General features: G+C 33.2%; 1 protein-coding gene across 7 annotated transcripts in view; it reads left to right on the top strand.

The window, feature by feature from the left end:
- The window catches only part of LRCH3 (leucine rich repeats and calponin homology domain containing 3), a 156,609-nt gene that overhangs the window by 90,424 nt on the left and 49,301 nt on the right, over nucleotides 1-16,884 (top strand). For all 7 annotated transcript variants that reach the window (XM_051985492.1, XM_051985489.1, XM_051985491.1 and 4 more), the window contains exons 8-12: nucleotides 2,776-2,896; nucleotides 5,409-5,557; nucleotides 11,609-11,685; nucleotides 16,042-16,093; nucleotides 16,461-16,601. In XM_051985492.1, coding sequence (XP_051841452.1) covers nucleotides 2,776-2,896; nucleotides 5,409-5,557; nucleotides 11,609-11,685; nucleotides 16,042-16,093; nucleotides 16,461-16,601 — 540 coding nt within the window. The remainder of the gene's footprint in view (nucleotides 1-2,775; nucleotides 2,897-5,408; nucleotides 5,558-11,608; nucleotides 11,686-16,041; nucleotides 16,094-16,460; nucleotides 16,602-16,884) is intronic.

Raw genomic sequence — 16,884 nt, 5'->3', positions numbered from 1 at the left:
GTATTATATGCTCTATGTGGACAAAGGGAACAGAAAGAAAAGAAAAGAAAAAAGAGCTTATGTTGCCCAGCTGGCCAGCTCCAGTTAAGTAAATTGAGGCAGATAGAGATTAAATGACTTACCTAAAGTTACACAGCTAATTAAATCTACAGTGCCAGATCTGAACTCTGATATTCCTCAATCCTGGCCCACCATTCTATCCACTAAATCATGTACCTTCCTTTGATTGATTAGCTGTTAGTGTCCTTTACTTTCCTCAACAGGGTAATGTGAGTTAGTGTAGAAGGTCACAGTCAGTGGGCGAACACTAGGTGAGTTATAAAACCCTTCAGCCCAGAGGGAACCTGCTAATGGCGCCCCATCTTCCATAAGGGCTCTTGGCCTTCCTGAGAAGTCAGGGGGCAGTGACCACCTGTGTTCTACTTGAAGCAAGGAATACTTACATTAAAGATGCATTTACATATCAATAGCAAGGTGTTTATAGTTAGCACTTGCACAGTGTTCTGTGGTGATGTAGTGCTACTATAGTTAGCACTTACTCAGTGTGATGTGATGATATAATGGTTCTATAGTTGGCATATGTTTAGTGTGCTGTGGTGATGTAATCCTACTAAGGTATTTAATGGCTGAGAGGACTTGAAATAAGGATGCCATCTTTGACCCTCCTTCTGAGTCTCCTGCCTTCTTCACTCCTCCACTAAGACCAAGGCTGGTCCCGAGATCCTCCAGAGAGCTGAGATTTTGGCACCCCAATTTAGGGTCAGAACCTTTGAGGGTTATGTTTTCTTTAGGTTCTTATTGCCAAAACACTGAACGTTTATGGAAAGGTTATCTGGGATCCTTTGGGAAAAAACTTTATTGGTTCCTCTTCGAGATAGGAACAGGGCATCTAAATTTTCAAATCAATTAAACAATTATTTATTTTATTTATTTAGCAGGTATTGTATGTAGAGCACTAACAATTTGAGGGAGATACAAAAGTAGACTACAGAGCCTTATAGAAGGCTTTCCTTTCCTATTTCCTTTTCTTTTCTGTTTTTCCTTCCCTGATCCTTCTGTGGGCCTCCCTTCTCCCTTTCCTTACTGTATACTTTTGACTACCTCTAGCAGAGCAAATCATCAAAATCCTTACCTCCTCAGCAGAACTTTTTTTCTCGACCACCTACTAATACAGGCTTCATTTGTTCTTATTTCTCTTTCCTCAGAACAAAAGGGGGAAAGAGTTGAGTAAAACAGTGCCTGGGAACTACTCTGGAACCATTGAAGAAAATGCATTCATAACTGTTTTCTGAGATACTCAAGGGGAAAGCATTATAAACTGTTAGGACAGGGGTTTCATATTTGTTCCATATGTGGCATATCCTGAACTAGATAACAATGTAATCGGAAAACATTTTTAAAAATTAAATACAGTACAACTTACATAATGTTTGTTTATGGTTTTCTGCAGGATTACATTTCTGTTTAAGTTGACACCATTAGTATAAAGAACTGAGTATATTCTGAAATTAGTATGACAAGGTGCTTTCTAGGTGGCTAGTTAATTTCTAGGTGATAGTTAACTATTTAGGGAGAGGGGGAAAAAAAAGTAAAATGGAATGAGTATCTGTTTCCAGCTGGTGAGATTAAAAAAGGAATCTACCTTATAACTACCTGTCTTCAAGAACCAACACTCTAGATACATTTTTATATATTTTTTCTACCTTATTTTTTCTATATTACCTAATTGATGTGGGTTAGGGTCAAAAAAAAAATGATGTGATTTAGGAGAGCAATTTCTAGTTCCAAATAATGTGTTTAGGGGTTTAACACCAAATGTTGAGAGGTACCAAAGGTTGGGGTTTGGTCATGTGAAGAATTCACAATGGCCATTCATTTTGGCAAAAAGTAAGTTTATTTAGGATAAGAAGTTACAGACAAAATGAAGAAATACAGTAGACAGCATGAATGGTAAATATGAAATAGAGTTGGGAAAGCATATAGTTAGCAAGGAAAGGGATCTTAACAATTAATGAGAGAAAGGATAAGTTCCCTTGTGCAACTCACAATTAACCAGGAGAATAGAAGCCCCATGAAACTGGAGTATGCCCTTAGCTGACAGGCTAAATCTATAGAGTTGAGTACTCTAAAAGAATTAGACAGACATCATTTATTGGGTGGGGGAGCGAGAAGGGCTGAGAGAAGAGACATCATTTGACATGGGGAAGAGGGAAGGAGAAAGATAATACCACAAGGCAGAGTGTTATGGTGGGCACAACGCAAAAAGGAGTTCAGCAAAGATGATGTGAGCCATAGACAGATTTATAAAGGAAATTTAACTTCAGGGGTTTTACATAATTCAAATTTAATACTGAACAATTCCATAGAGGGCAGGTCTATAAGATTAAACTGATCCCCATCAGTGCCCTTCCCTGCTTACTTCTGGGTCTTTCTCTGCCAACTCCATTTACCTCATTATAATGACTAATATTGTATGGTTTTGATTTCTGTTTTTCAAAATAAGTCTTTTGGATTTCAGTGTTTTTTTAAATTTTCTATTCAACCACCATTTATCATACTATTTCTGTTAAAAAAAAATGTTTCTAAGCTGCTAACAAGTGATTTAAAATGAATATAACACATACCTGAATTGATCTTTGTCTCTGTTTCTTCATATGTTTGACTATTATATATAAAATTTTCAATTCAGATTTAGACATTATTTCATGCTTTATGTGTTTTTATTGACTAAAATTAAAGATAATATTTCTTTATTGCCTTTAATATTTTATAAAGCCTACAGATGAATTTTCAGATTTACCTTTGCGAGTAGCAGAGATTACTAAAGAACAAAGACTACGAAGAGAAAGTCAGTACCAAGAAAACCGAGGCAGTGTGGTGGTAACAAATGGTGGAGGTAAATATACATTAATGACATCTAAATTGTTCAACTTTATTTCTCCACAGTTTTCTTACATCTCTTTCCCTTTATTCTCCTATTTATAGTTCCTTCTCTTTTCCTGCAACCTTTTTCCTTTTTTTTTAATTTTTAGATTATACATGTACATTCACTTTTAACATATCTCCATATGAGTCATATTGGGAGAGAAAAATCAGAACAGAAGAAAAACCATGAGGAAAAAAAACAGAAGGAAAAAAAAAGGCAAAAAAAGTATGCTTTCATCTGCATTGATGTCCATAGTTTTTTTCCTCTGGATGCAGATGACATTTTCCTTCTAAAGTTTATTGGAATTGCTTTGGATCACTGAATTGCTAAGAAGAGCCAATCTATCATCGTGGATCATTACATAATCTTTATGTATTTTTTTTGAATTCAGGAAAGATTTTATTTTACATTCTTGCATAATTAGATGCCTAGATTAGTAGATCACAAAGGCAGTATTTTATTTCCTATTCTGAAATGCAAATTCCTCCCCTGATTCCCCTTAATTGATTGTTACAGAAGTTACAGGTTGTGCATCTCCATCTCTCATTACATAGCCAGTCTCTGCCCCCAAGAAACTTACATTCTTATATTCTGTCATCACAAAATCTTGCTGTTGCTGTGTATGTTTTCATAGTTCTACTTGCTTCACTCAGCATCAGTTCATGTAAATCTTTCCAGGATTTGCTGAAATCAGTTTGTTCTTCATTTCCTGTAGCATAATAATATTCTATTCATACATGGCAACTTATTCAACATTTCCCTAATTGAGGGGCATCCATTCATTTTCCAGTTCTTTGCTACCACAAAAAAAGCTGCTACAAACATTTTTGTACATGTGGGTCTTTTTCTCATTTTTATGATTTCTTTGGGATACAGACCTAGTAGTAGCACTGCTGGATCAGAGGTTTCTATACAGTTTGATAGTCCTTTGTGAAAAATTCCAGAATGGTTGGATCATTTCACAATTCCACCAACGATACATTAGGGTCCCAGTTTTCCTACGTTCCCTCCAATATTTATTAATATCTTTTCCTGTCATCTTAGCCAATCTGATAAGTATGAGGGAGTACCTCAGAATTATTTTAATTTGCATTTCTCTAATCAATAGGGATTTTGAGCATTTTTTTTCATAAGGCTGTAGATCAGACTTTTTCTTTTTACTTTTGATTTCAGAAATTTGCTTTACATATGGAATAGATTCCATGTACAGTATTGCCATGATACAATTTTTTTTCTTTCAATATTAAAATACTTTTTTTATTACTTTTTATATCTTTTTTTGTTTGGGGGATAATTCTTAATGAAAATAAAAACAAAAACTTTTGTGTTGTTGCTATAAAGATTTTAATCTCCTTTTAAATTGCATGCAACTTGCATCAAAACCCTAGGCAAGTGGCAACAATTTTTGGCCCATATTTAGAAAGTACTGTTATTTTGTTATATTTGAGTTTATTGTCCTATCGGAGCATTTGGGGAACGAGTCTTTACAGTGAGTGTTTCTAAAAAAGGTCCTCATTTCTCAAATATTTAGAGAACTGAGTCAAATATATAAGAATACAGAACATTTGAATTTCAATCTTACTTTATTAATTAAAAGGCGACCATTGCTCTGGTCCAAAGATTAGTCAGAAAGAGTTTCTGACTCTTAATCTCCAAAGTAATCCTCATGGTAGCCATGTTTTACCATTTTGTTCAGTATCATTTATCTAGAAGTTTGTTGTAGTAATATTGCCACCAGTAAAGTTTTTTCTAACTCTGCTGAGACTTAGACCTAAAATATGATTTGGCCTTATCAAGGTAAAAAAAAAATCAAATTAGAGTTGCTTCAGAATATTTGCTATAGATTATATATAGGATTGAAAGAACAAAAAACAAGTTAACACTCATTCTTTTACCTCATCCAATTTCTTCTCACTCTCTACTTTTTTTTTTTTTTTTGCAGTTTACTGGCTCAAAGGAATTAGGAAAAAATATGTAGTTGTCAATTATTTAGTATATTTTTAATTCTCGCGGAGACATAAGCTATGAGGTGAACCCTAAGCACTTACTTTTTAAGCTGGTACTTTAAAACAAATCCTGAATAAAATAATATCTTTCACTCATAAGTGAGCTGGCTCTCTCTCAGGTATAAATAGCTTTATCTAAAACTGAGGAATTGTTGAAAGAATGAAACATAATTGAAAGAATGATATAACTCATGACAGTAACTTTGCTATTATTTGTTATATTCTTTCATAAGAGGGAAGATAACTAAAATAAATTTTTCTGGTAGCGAATGTAGACCAGATCACAGACACATATATAACTTGATCTCCTTTTAAAATGGATTGTATCAGTGAAAGAGTATGGTGGGGTCAGAAAGTAGTCTGGAGGAGTTATTCAAGTAAATGTAAATATGATACTTAAAAGCCTCTATTTCTCCACTGCTTATCTAATCTGAATGCTTTTTCTGGTGTGCATATGTGTTTCTAACTATGTCAAGTGGAACATGAACTGGATCAGATTGACTATATCGACAGCTGTGCTACAGAAGAAGAAGAAGAAGAGATGAGGCAGCCTAAGTGCCTGGATTCAGACAGCCTCAGCTCACAATTCACATCATATATTGAACAGCGGCGAATTTCTCATGAGGTGTGATGCAAATATTTAAACTTAAGTATGTTTCTGTGCCTTGTTAGAGTCTTCAGAATAGTGTGAAATTCTATGGTTTCAGGGTAATTATTGATAATGAAGCTCTATCCTTCAGATATTAATATTTGTTTTGTGAAGAATTAATTTCCAAACTTAATTCTTTCGTTCTGCAAGTATATTTTATTTATTTGTTTGTTTTGCTGTGGCAATTGGGGTTAAGTGACTTGCCCTGGGTCACACAAGTGTGACACATGAAGTGTTGTGTCTAAGGCCAGATTTGAAGTCGGGTCTTCCTGACTTTAGGTCTGGTGCTCTATCCACTGCAAGTATATTTTAAAAGCAGATATTGAATCCAGATTTGGAATCTAGTCAAGAAAAATTATTTCATAGTTAAAAAGGGGTAATAAACAAGATTCCCAAAGTAAGCTGTACCTTTTGGTATTGTGTTTGTTTGTTGTTGTTGTTGTTTTTAATAATGAAGCAACTAAAAAAACAATTAATGCTTTTGTCCCCTCTTACTAACTCTGACCTATATATTGGCATGATCAATAATTTCAAATAGAACCAAATAACTAATAGAACAAGTAGTACTGTCCTCTGGCAGCAATAATTCAGTCAGTAAACATTTATTAGGCACCAGTAAGGTACTGTGCTAAGCACTGGGGATATAAAAGGAGGCAAAAGACAGTCTCTTCCATGAAGGAGCTTGCAATCTAAACACAGCATAAAATAAGATTAAAATTTAAACTTTTTTAAATGTAATTATACAGAATGTAAATTAATTGCCAGTAAAATTAACTCTTTGAATATTCCTCAGTGAGAGGTACGGAATGGTCTTAGCTAACAAATGGAACATTCAACACGTTGCCATCTGCAAAATGTCTTTTTCAAATTCCAAGAGTGCAGAGTAGAAGCGAGATACCATAGTATTTCTATTAAAAAATAGCAAAGAAGTTGAATCTACTTATGAGTAAGATGTTGATTTCTAGAAATATTCAGACTCAAAACAGTCTTATTTGAAACATACTTCAGACCTGTTTGGAAAGTTAGTTCCTTAGAAACAAAATGTGATCAATTCAAGACTATGAATGTATTCTTGTGATTATCTTTATTTTTATAAAAAAGAAAAAAGGTCTTTGACTTTTCCATTTGAATGCTTCTATACATAATACTTTTTTTATTGAGGCTTATAAGACATCTTACATGTAAAAGCTGAATTGTGTTGTATTAATCAAAAATGGTACAACTTGGAGATAACACTGGACCAGCTGAATGACAAACATTTATGATTCAAGCTACAAGAGTGAAGGGCCGCTAATTTGCTGTGTGATTTACAATGACATGTTATGATCTTAACAACAAATTCTTTTTTTGTTCTCTAATTATTTTGTGGCTATGTTAAGGGTACATTGTTAAATTTAATGTTACTTTCAATAATGAAAATGCCTATTAGAGCATTACTTAAACTCTTAAAACAATAACCTTCATTAACATGATTTAAAAATAATTTATATCTTTTTAATCCTAGTCAGTTTATCATGTTCAATTTTTTTTATTCTATATCTTTTAAAATTTTTGTACTTATTGATCCCTCTAAAAATATAATGTAGTTTTACCATACTTGACTTAAAATTCAGTGAGAAAATATTCTTTGACTGCTTCTCTAATGTTGGCAAAATATTTGTATAACATATTTATTGTTTAATCAAAAACTAGTTGATGATTGAATGAAGCTTTCCTGTGACATTTAAACAGTATAAGCAGTATGAGAGTATCCTATGCTCTGATGTCTAAATCAGTGAGGGTACAGTAATGTCCTCTCTTTTTTTCCTATCTTTATGCTTTCTTTCTCTTTCATATCTTATTACTTCAAAATAGCTAATAGGGACTCTCTCCACCAAAGCAGAGGACAGCTTATTCCATCTTTACTGTAAATAGTCTTCCCAATTTAATAGCTAATTTTTTACCACAAATTTTCCTGTAATGAACCTCTCCAAACTTATAGACTCTATGTGAATCAAATGTCAACTCACATTTACTGTGCACCAAAGTTCCGGCTTTCAATTCCCCTCTTAACAACAAAATAGAGGAAAGAACTTGGAGACAACTACATAAAAGAAAGAGCAATAGGGGATAAAATGGCAGGGGAATGGGAGTAGTTATTCTCCAACAGAAGACACTAACATTAAGGGAGACAAGAAAGGGCTTCTTAGAGAAAGTTAGATTTTATCTGAAACTTAAAAGAAGCCAGGGAAACTAAAGAGCAGACATGAAGGGGGAGAGCATTCTGGGCATTGGGGGAGAGCCAGAAAAAGTGCTCATAATTGGGAGGTGGAATGTCATATGCAAAGAGTTGGACAGGGTCACTTGATTATAGATTATGGAGAATATGTAAGGAGTAAGACTTGGAAAGGTAGAAAGAGAAGTGAGGATGAAGGACTTTGAAGAGGATTTTTTATTTGATTCTAGAAGTAACAAGAGTGCTTTTGGAGTTTCTGATATGAAAGGGTGGCGAATCTAATATGCACTTTAGAAAGATGAATTGGACAGCTGAGTGGAGGATGGATTGGAATAGAAGGGAGTCCTGTAGCATGAAGGACAGCTATTGTGATATGTCGTTAGTCTAGGCATGAGAAGGTTTTGCCAGCAAGGTAGGAGTGTCAGAGAAGAGAAGAGGGCATACAAGATGTTATGATGATAAATTCAACATGATTTCACAACAGATTAGATATAAAGAAAAGGTGAGAAAGAATGAAGAGTTGAGGATGACACCTAGTTTGTGAGCTGGTGTTATTGGGAAGACGGCAGTTATCTGTACAATAAAAGAGAAATTAGGAAGATGAAAGGATCAGAAAAAAATATAATGAGTTTAGTTTTGGATGTATTGAGTTTGAGATTTTAGATCAAAAGAGAAATTAGGACAAGATTGTTAGCTTTGAGGATCACAGGCACAGAGATAGTTATTGACTTCATGAAAGCTAACAAGAATACCACATGAAAATATAGAAGGATCAGGATAGAGTCCTTTGAGTCATCCATTGCTAACAAATATAACCTGGGTGAAGATTCAGCAAAAGAAACTGAGATGGAGAGTGTATTAAAGAGAAGAGGCTAATCAACAGTGTCAGAAGCTCTAGAGAATTTCAGAAGAATGAGGATTGAAAAAAACCCATTCAGTTTGACAATTTAGCAATCATCAGTAATTTTGGAGACAGTAGTTTGGGTTGAATTTATGAGGTGTAATGCAGACTGCAAAGAAGTAAGAGGAAGTAAAGGAAAGGGAAGTACCTATTGTAAATAGCCTTCTCAAGGAGTTTTAACCACAAGAAGAGAGTAGTAGTGGTAAGAAGGAACAAATCAAAGGAGAGAAAAGACATACATCCTGCCACCAGCTGATATTCAGAGCCCCTCTAACTTTATAAAACTAATCACACCCCTTGATCTACTGATATGGCCTTTGAGAAGCCAGTCGCCTATCTGTAAACGTAATAAGCTATCAGAGCAGAACTTTAGTAGAGGATACAACTATTTTAATCCTGTAAAAAGTAATCTTTTTCTCACCTGTATTTGTGAATTTGCCAACGGTATTTCTGTTTTGCTAAGTATATTATGGTAGAGAACTATGAAAGAATAGTAATGATACCTCTTTCTTTTTTAGGCTACATATAGCAAATTAATATTAGGAAATTAATGCCCTGTGATAAAACCTATTGATGATAAGAATTCAGTGCAGGAAATTTTAAGGAAACAGATGTCTTCTTTTGTAAATCTCATGCTTAAGATACGATACCTTAATTTTGATTAACAAATTAGTTTCTGACAAACTCCTTGACCAAAATGCATTATATTTTATTTTTCTTGCATAGCATTATACAAAAAAATAGAATTATATTTTCAAGCATCTTGGTATTAACAGACAGCTTTATAACTACACATCTATCTATCAACAGCAGCAATTTATGATAGGGATATAGTGGAGAAAAGTTTCAAAGATCAACAAAATGACCTCTAAGGCCCTTCTCTCTCTTTAGATCTGTGTTACTAAAATCTATGTTTATATAATCTGTGCAGAGTAAAATAAGATTTTTTGAAGTACTAGAAGTGTTTGCTTCGGTATGACTGCTTGCTCTAAATTCCTACTCATAGTCTTCACTGTGGTGTAAAGGTGACTCTAGTTCTCTGTTAATAGGGTACCAGCAGGTTCAGCCTAGTGGGAAAACTTCAGTTATGGCTTTATTGACAAATGTTATATCTCTGTCCAGTGATTAGTGTAGTTAAATCAGAGGCTTACTACCAGTTTGGTCATAGGACAATACGTATTTCTTCAAGGGTATCTATGTTTACTAAGTGTAGAAGAAAAATCACAGTTCCTAGAAATATTGTAGTATATATACTCATGACTTTTCACTAATGTCCCACTGTGATGGTTCATTGAGGCATGGAGAATTTATAGAGTTCTTGAAGGTTATCATCATCATTATTATCATCGCCAACTACATTTCTGTGGTACTTTAAGATTTGCAGAGTGCATTATCTCATTTGATCCTAACAATAACCTTTTGAAGTAGATGTAGTATTATCCCCATTTTACAGATGGATAAGGAAGCTGAGGCTTGGAGAGGTTAAATGACTTGGTCAGCATTATATAACTACTAAGTATCTGAGGCCTGTTTCTAACCAAAATCTTCCTGATTCCAAATCCAGCACTATTCACCAATCCAAACTGATTTTCCAGAAAAGTGCAAGCTCTGCAATATGCTGCTAAGTAAAAAGGGATAGTGAATGTCACTTACTTTGTCCAAGGACCAGTCTTTGCCTGGAAAGTTCCATCACCACAAAGTTCACCAGCAGGTAGTAAATTTTTTATCCCCAGCAACTCAGGAAAAAAGACATTTACTACTTATGTGACCTGAGACACATCACTTAATCTTTGTCCACTCAATTTACTCAACAGTAAAACTGGGGTAATCATAGTACTTACTTCCCCCAGTTTCTGTGAGAATCAAAAGTGAGGATCAGCACTTTATCTCAGTATTTAACACATAACAGATTCTTGTTCCCTTCTTCCTGCCCTTCCCCTAAGGTATGAAGAGGTTGTAATCCTAATTAATGTAAGGAACACACAAGTCAATGGTCCTTGAAGTATTATAAGAGGTACTATGGCCAAACAATACTTTGACATAGTGGATAGAAAATGGCAATAAAATCACAAGTCCAATGCAAAGAAAAAAGATCTTAGATCAGAACGCTACAAAACCAATATGATAACATATAATCTACAGATTCTACCAAGATATTTATACTCTAATAGATAAAATCCCTGATTGACAGTTCAGTATAAAATTGAACAGTATAAAATACAGTTCTCCTGTTCGGTTCTGCAAACATATATTGTATCTAGGATATACTGCAACATATCCAACATATAAAGGACTGCTTGCCATCTAGGGGAGGGGGTGGAGGGAGGGAGGGGAAAAAAAAAATCGGAACAGAAATGAGTGTCAATATAATGTAATTATTAAATAAAAAAATTAAAAAAAATAAATAAATAAAATAAAATACAGTTCTCTTCAACAATGAGTTGATTCAAACTAGTTCCAATTATCCAGTAAGGAAGAGAGAGCCATCTACACCCAGAGAGAAGACTATGGGAACTGAGTGTGGACCACAACATAGCATTTTCATTCTTTCTGTTATTGTTTGCTTGCATTTTTGTTTTCCTTCTCAGGTATTTTTACCTTATTTCTAAATCCAGTTTTTCTTGTGCAATAAGATAATTGTATAAATATGTATACACATATTGGATTTAACATATGATTTAATATATTTAACATGTATTGGACTACCTGCCATCTAGGAGAGGGGCTGGGGGGAAGGAGGGAAAATTTGGAACTGAAGGTTTTGCAAGGGTCAATGTTGAAAAAATTACCCATGCATATATTTTGTAAATAAAAAGATATAATAATAGAAAAATTGAACTACTACATTATTCATAGTTCATAATTTTGGTTATATATGTTAAATTTGATGTTTTATCTTTATTTGGTTTAGAACTCACCAGTAAAGGCAGTGCCTATTAGAGATTTTCAAAGAACAGAAGAAACAAGAAAATACCCTCATCAAAACAGGTATGAGAAATCAGGTCATGTTATTCATAATCATTTACTCTGAAATTTAAATTCAGGGACAAGAACTTCAAGGAATTGAATTAGAAAACACCCAGATTCTAGATTTTTAGAGAGCAATAAAACAAAGGAAAAGATGTCTTTCTTGACTGAAAAATTTTAAATAAAGTGACTCAGTTGCATAATATAATTTATAGTGTAATTAACCCAATAATTTTTGTTAGGGCTGATATTTCTTAGATTAAAATTATTTGTGTAAAATTGAAGTTAACCTTAAAATCTTTCAGCAAATAGATGACCTATACCACTTATTCAAGACCTAAATCCCAAATTAAAATTTATGCTCACCTTTTTATTGCATAATTAATTTGAAGACTATTGTAGATTAGCCTTGTGAAATGTTTAAGTGAAATGTGACTCATATAAAATTTTACTGAAAGCTTAAAAACATAATTATTTAAGTATCTGCTTTAAAACTAGGAAGAGCTTATTAATTTGTAGGCTAGGGAGATGAGGGAAAGCAAATACACTATATTATCATTTTACACTCAAGGAAACTGTCACACAAAACATTAATCATCTGCTCATAATGTTTTTCACCAATGATCTTTACATTGAAAGTTCTTCCAAAATTTGCTTCTTCCAGCTTAAAAAGATGCCCATTAGAACTGAGTTGAATTTATAAAAAATAAGAGCCATGTGCCAATTGATAAATGATCAAAAGATACGATCTGTGTCAAAGGGTTATAAATTCATGCATATTATTTGACTTAACAACACCACCACTAGGCATGAATACCAAAAGAGATTTCAAAATGACCTATGTGTACAAAAAAATATTTGTAATGGAATATTATTGTTCTATGGGAAACGATGAGCAGGATGCTCTTACAAAAAAAAAAAAAACCCTGCAAAATCCTCCACGAACTTAAGCAAAATGAAGTGTACTTTATACAAAGTAATAGTGATATTCTGGGATGACCAGTTGTAAATAACTTTGCTATTCTTAGTATACAGTGATCCATGATTATTCTGAAGACAGAGATTGAAATATGAAACATGAAAAATCCTATTCATACCCAAAGAAGGAACTGATTGTGTCTGAATACAGATTGCAGCATTCTCTCTCTCTCTCGCTCTCTCTCTCTCTCTCTCTCTCTCTTTCTCTCTTGCTCTTAATCTTTATTTATCTTGAGGGTTTTTATTTTCACTGGGGTGGGAGATGTATGTTTTGTTTCACAACGTGACTTTATGACAATTTTTTGCATTATTTCACATATGGTCTCTTTAATTGTGAATGGAAATAAGAGAGAGAAACTAGAACTCAAAAATTTTAAAAATATATTTTTTAAAAAAGCTAGCCCTCATCTCAGAATTCCAAAAATTCATTGTTTTAAGCTGAATAGAGGAAGAAAGCTTCATATGCTTTAGTTTTTTTACTTTCCTAATGTTTCGGATAGGAGTAAAGACCAAACCAATCTTTTCATTGGGATAAAGACCTCTTGGATGACTAAACTCACTCTATCAGTGCAAGTCAATATCTTCTCTGTAACTTGTAGTGTTGAATTGCCTAGCATCCTGAGAGCTTAAATTACTGTTATAGGGGCACACAGCCAGAAGAAAATGAATAGAACAACATTATTGCCTTAAAATTAAAAGAAGCAATTCCTTAAAAGATCAAGGTCTCATTTCCAAGATATGTAAGAAATGTATTCAAATGTATAAGAATAAATTATTCCCACTTGATAAATGGTCAAAGGATATGAGTGATGAGCAGATAATAATGTGTCAGTGTAATGAAATATTGCACTATAAAAAATAACAAGCTGAACTAGTGATAGGAATGTCCTCACCCTTAAAAAAAGAACAAAAGGTCTCTGTAAGCATGTGTGTGTGTGTGTGTGTGTGTGTGTATATACAGAAGATAATAGAACTACCTACAGAAAAAAACAGAGAGGAGCAACTTTAAATTTCAGCATAATTTTTTTCAACAAAATCATATGATATCCATTAAAATATCTTTCACATTTGACCTTCCCATCAGAATTATTCACTATAGTTTTTCATTTGATTTCTTGATCATTCATCAATCTGTTGCAAATTTCATTTGTTAAGTAGAATAGGTACGTGGAAACCGATTGATCTGTTCCTGCTCAGGCATCATCCAAAAGAGAAAATTGCATTTTCCATCATACATAAGTTTTTGGTTTTTTGGATAAATTCAGTGGTATTTGTAAGGCAAAGGCTTCTGGCAGGTAATCATACAGAGTATTTAAGTTTTCAAACTTCCACCTCACACCTCTCAGATTGGCAAAGATGACAGGAAAAGATAATGATAAATGTTGGAGGGAATGTGGGAAAACTGGGAACTGATACATTGTTGGTGGAGTTGTGAACTGATCCAGCCATTCTGAAGAGCAATTTGGAATTATGCCCAAAGGGCTATCAAACTGTGCATACTTTTTGATGATCCAATAGTGCCATGATTGGGTCTGTATCCCAAGAAAATCTTAAAGGAGGGAAAAGGACTCATATATGCAAAAGTATTTGTAGCAGTCCTTTTTGTGGTGGCAAAGAATTGGAAAATGAGTAGATGCCCGTCAGTAAGAAAATGGCTGAACAAGTTGTGGTATATAAAGATAATGGAATATTATTGTTCTGTAAAAAATGATGAACAAACTGATTTTAGAAAGATTTACAGGAATTGATGCTGGGTGAAACAAGCAATAACAGCAATACATTGTACACAAATAATAACAAGAATGTGCGATAATCAACTGTGAAAGACTTGGTTCTTCTCAGTAGTTCAGTGATCCAAAGCAATCCCAATAGACTTTGGACAAGAAGTGCCATCTGCATTCTGAAAAAGAACTAAGGAGACTGAATGTAAATCAACACTTACTATGTTCACTTTTTTTTTTTTTTAATCTCATCCATGTTTTTTCCCTTTTGCTCTGATTTTTCTCTCCTAATATGATTCATAAAGCAATGTGTATTAAAAATAAATAAACTTATTACAATAAAAAGAGAGAATTAAAAAATAAATAAATTTTTGCAGTTTCCCAGAACATACAGTTCCTTATTTTCCCTTAACATGACTCTTACTCTAATGAAATTTATAATCTAGGTGGAAATATATAAATACTACAAAAAGAAATTTTTTAGATGACGTATTTAATACCAAACCAGTGACATAAATAGGTGCCATGAGTTTCATAAATTTTCATGAAATAGAGGAAGTTAGAACTGAAATATGTTTCTTTTTGTTGTTACATTATATTGTCTAAAAACAGTTTGGGGAAGTAAGCCTTTTTAGAGTTCAGAGATAGGAAATTAGTATGGTCTTGAAGCCCTCATAGAAAGGATGGAATCAGAAACTAGGACTTTGTAGGGAGTTATGTTTAACTTGGAACCAGTAGCACTGAGCTCACTGGACTGGGAGATTCACTGAAAGTTTTTGAGGAATAGTAGATGATAATATTAAACTGGCTCATTCAGGACAGTCTTAAAACCAAACTAAGATATTGAAATAGTCTCATGTATACATTGAGAGATCTATTGGAACCTTTGAGCAAGGGAAGGACTTGATAACTTTGATTTCTAATGGTTTAGGGTGATTTAGTTAAAGTTTTGACAATTAGGTCCTAAATAGATGATTACAAACTAAAAAAAATTAATCTGAAAAATTTCTTCAGAAAAACTAATAAATTCTAAGCTTACAGAAAAAAGATAGGTGCTAATGCATAAGAAATCACTTACATAAGACTGCAGTATGTAAATAAGAATTTTTTTTATGTACCAAGTTGCTTTCCTTTGTTAAAAATAAATATCAATCTAATTTTCTTTTTCTACTGTTAATTGTGCTTTATATGTGACAAGAGTTTTTCTGTTGAAAACTACAATAAGTTTAATAAAAGTCATCAATTTATCTTGAGGACTAGATTTATATCTGCAAAATAGTCTTGTACATAAAAGAAATCTTGATTTATGTGCATCTCTGTGGTGCATTTGGTAAAGAAAATAACAGCTATCTTTGACAAAATAAATGTGATCAAGTTTGGGAAAGTTAGCTTAGATAATTGTAGTTATCTGTGGTTAACTGTATTTATCTTGGTGATATAAACACTTGTTAGCAAACAGAACATAAATCAGTGATATCTAATAACATGAAACATGAGTTAGTAGCTTCTTTGTTTTATCTTAGTTTAGTTATGAGCTCAGGTTTACTCTTACAATACTGGTCACATTGTTTTAGTTTACTGGTGACTGTCTAGTGGCAGGTTGTCTTTGCAATGTTTTAAAATTATACATGTCATTTGAATCTCTATTTACCCAAAAATGTTTTTTTCTTTTGATCAGGATCCCAGTTGAAGCATCTTATCTTCTATCACTATCACAGAGTCACAGTCAGGTAATTTCCTAAGTGGTAGAGCTTTATTCTCAGGGGAAAAAAAATTCTTTCTTTTATCTTATTAAACCAATTACCATTGGTTTTGGATATATCTGTCATTCTATTTTCTAATAGTGAGTTCACACATATAAAATATGATGCTCAAACACTAAAGATAATCAGGCACCTACAATTTCAAGTTTATTTCAAAACTGAAAACTAGCCTTTTCCTCTCAGGTTATTTCAATCTAAATCAACAAAATGCAAACTATAGAAAAGATTGGAAATATACCTAACTTTGAGCTGTTCCTTATGTCCTATTGTGAATTTAGCCTTAAATTTATACCCATTTACTTATGGGGAATAACTGCTTTTATGGCTTTCACAGACAGATACAGAATTTCACCGGAAACGAGAGCAGTTAGTAGAGCGTACACGGAAAGAAGCACAACTTGCTGCCCTACAATATGAAGAGGAAAAAATAAGGACCAAACAAATACAGAGAGATGCTGTTTTGGATTTTGTCAAGGTAAGATCTTTCAACCACTGTTCAAAATTTTACCTAGAAGTTCAAAAGTATTTGTATTTCTGCTCATATTGATATGGACTGTCTTATGTTGGTATTCTATTGATTAAATTTATTTTATTTTGATTTTTCCTCCTAATTAGGTGTAATTATTGACTGAAAATATGGATAGATCACAATTTTTGGTTCTCTTAAAAAGAATTTGAAAATCTAGCATCACTTTGATTTTTTATTTTCTTCCCTTATTCATTTTTTTGTTAGTTTGTTGGTTTATTTGCTTATTTTA

Source organism: Antechinus flavipes, chromosome 3 (genome assembly GCF_016432865.1).
Source record: "Antechinus flavipes isolate AdamAnt ecotype Samford, QLD, Australia chromosome 3, AdamAnt_v2, whole genome shotgun sequence".
NCBI classification, from domain to species: domain Eukaryota; kingdom Metazoa; phylum Chordata; class Mammalia; order Dasyuromorphia; family Dasyuridae; genus Antechinus; species Antechinus flavipes.
The sequence above is the reverse complement of the archived record's forward strand: the minus strand, read 5'-3'. Positions and strand labels throughout refer to the sequence as shown.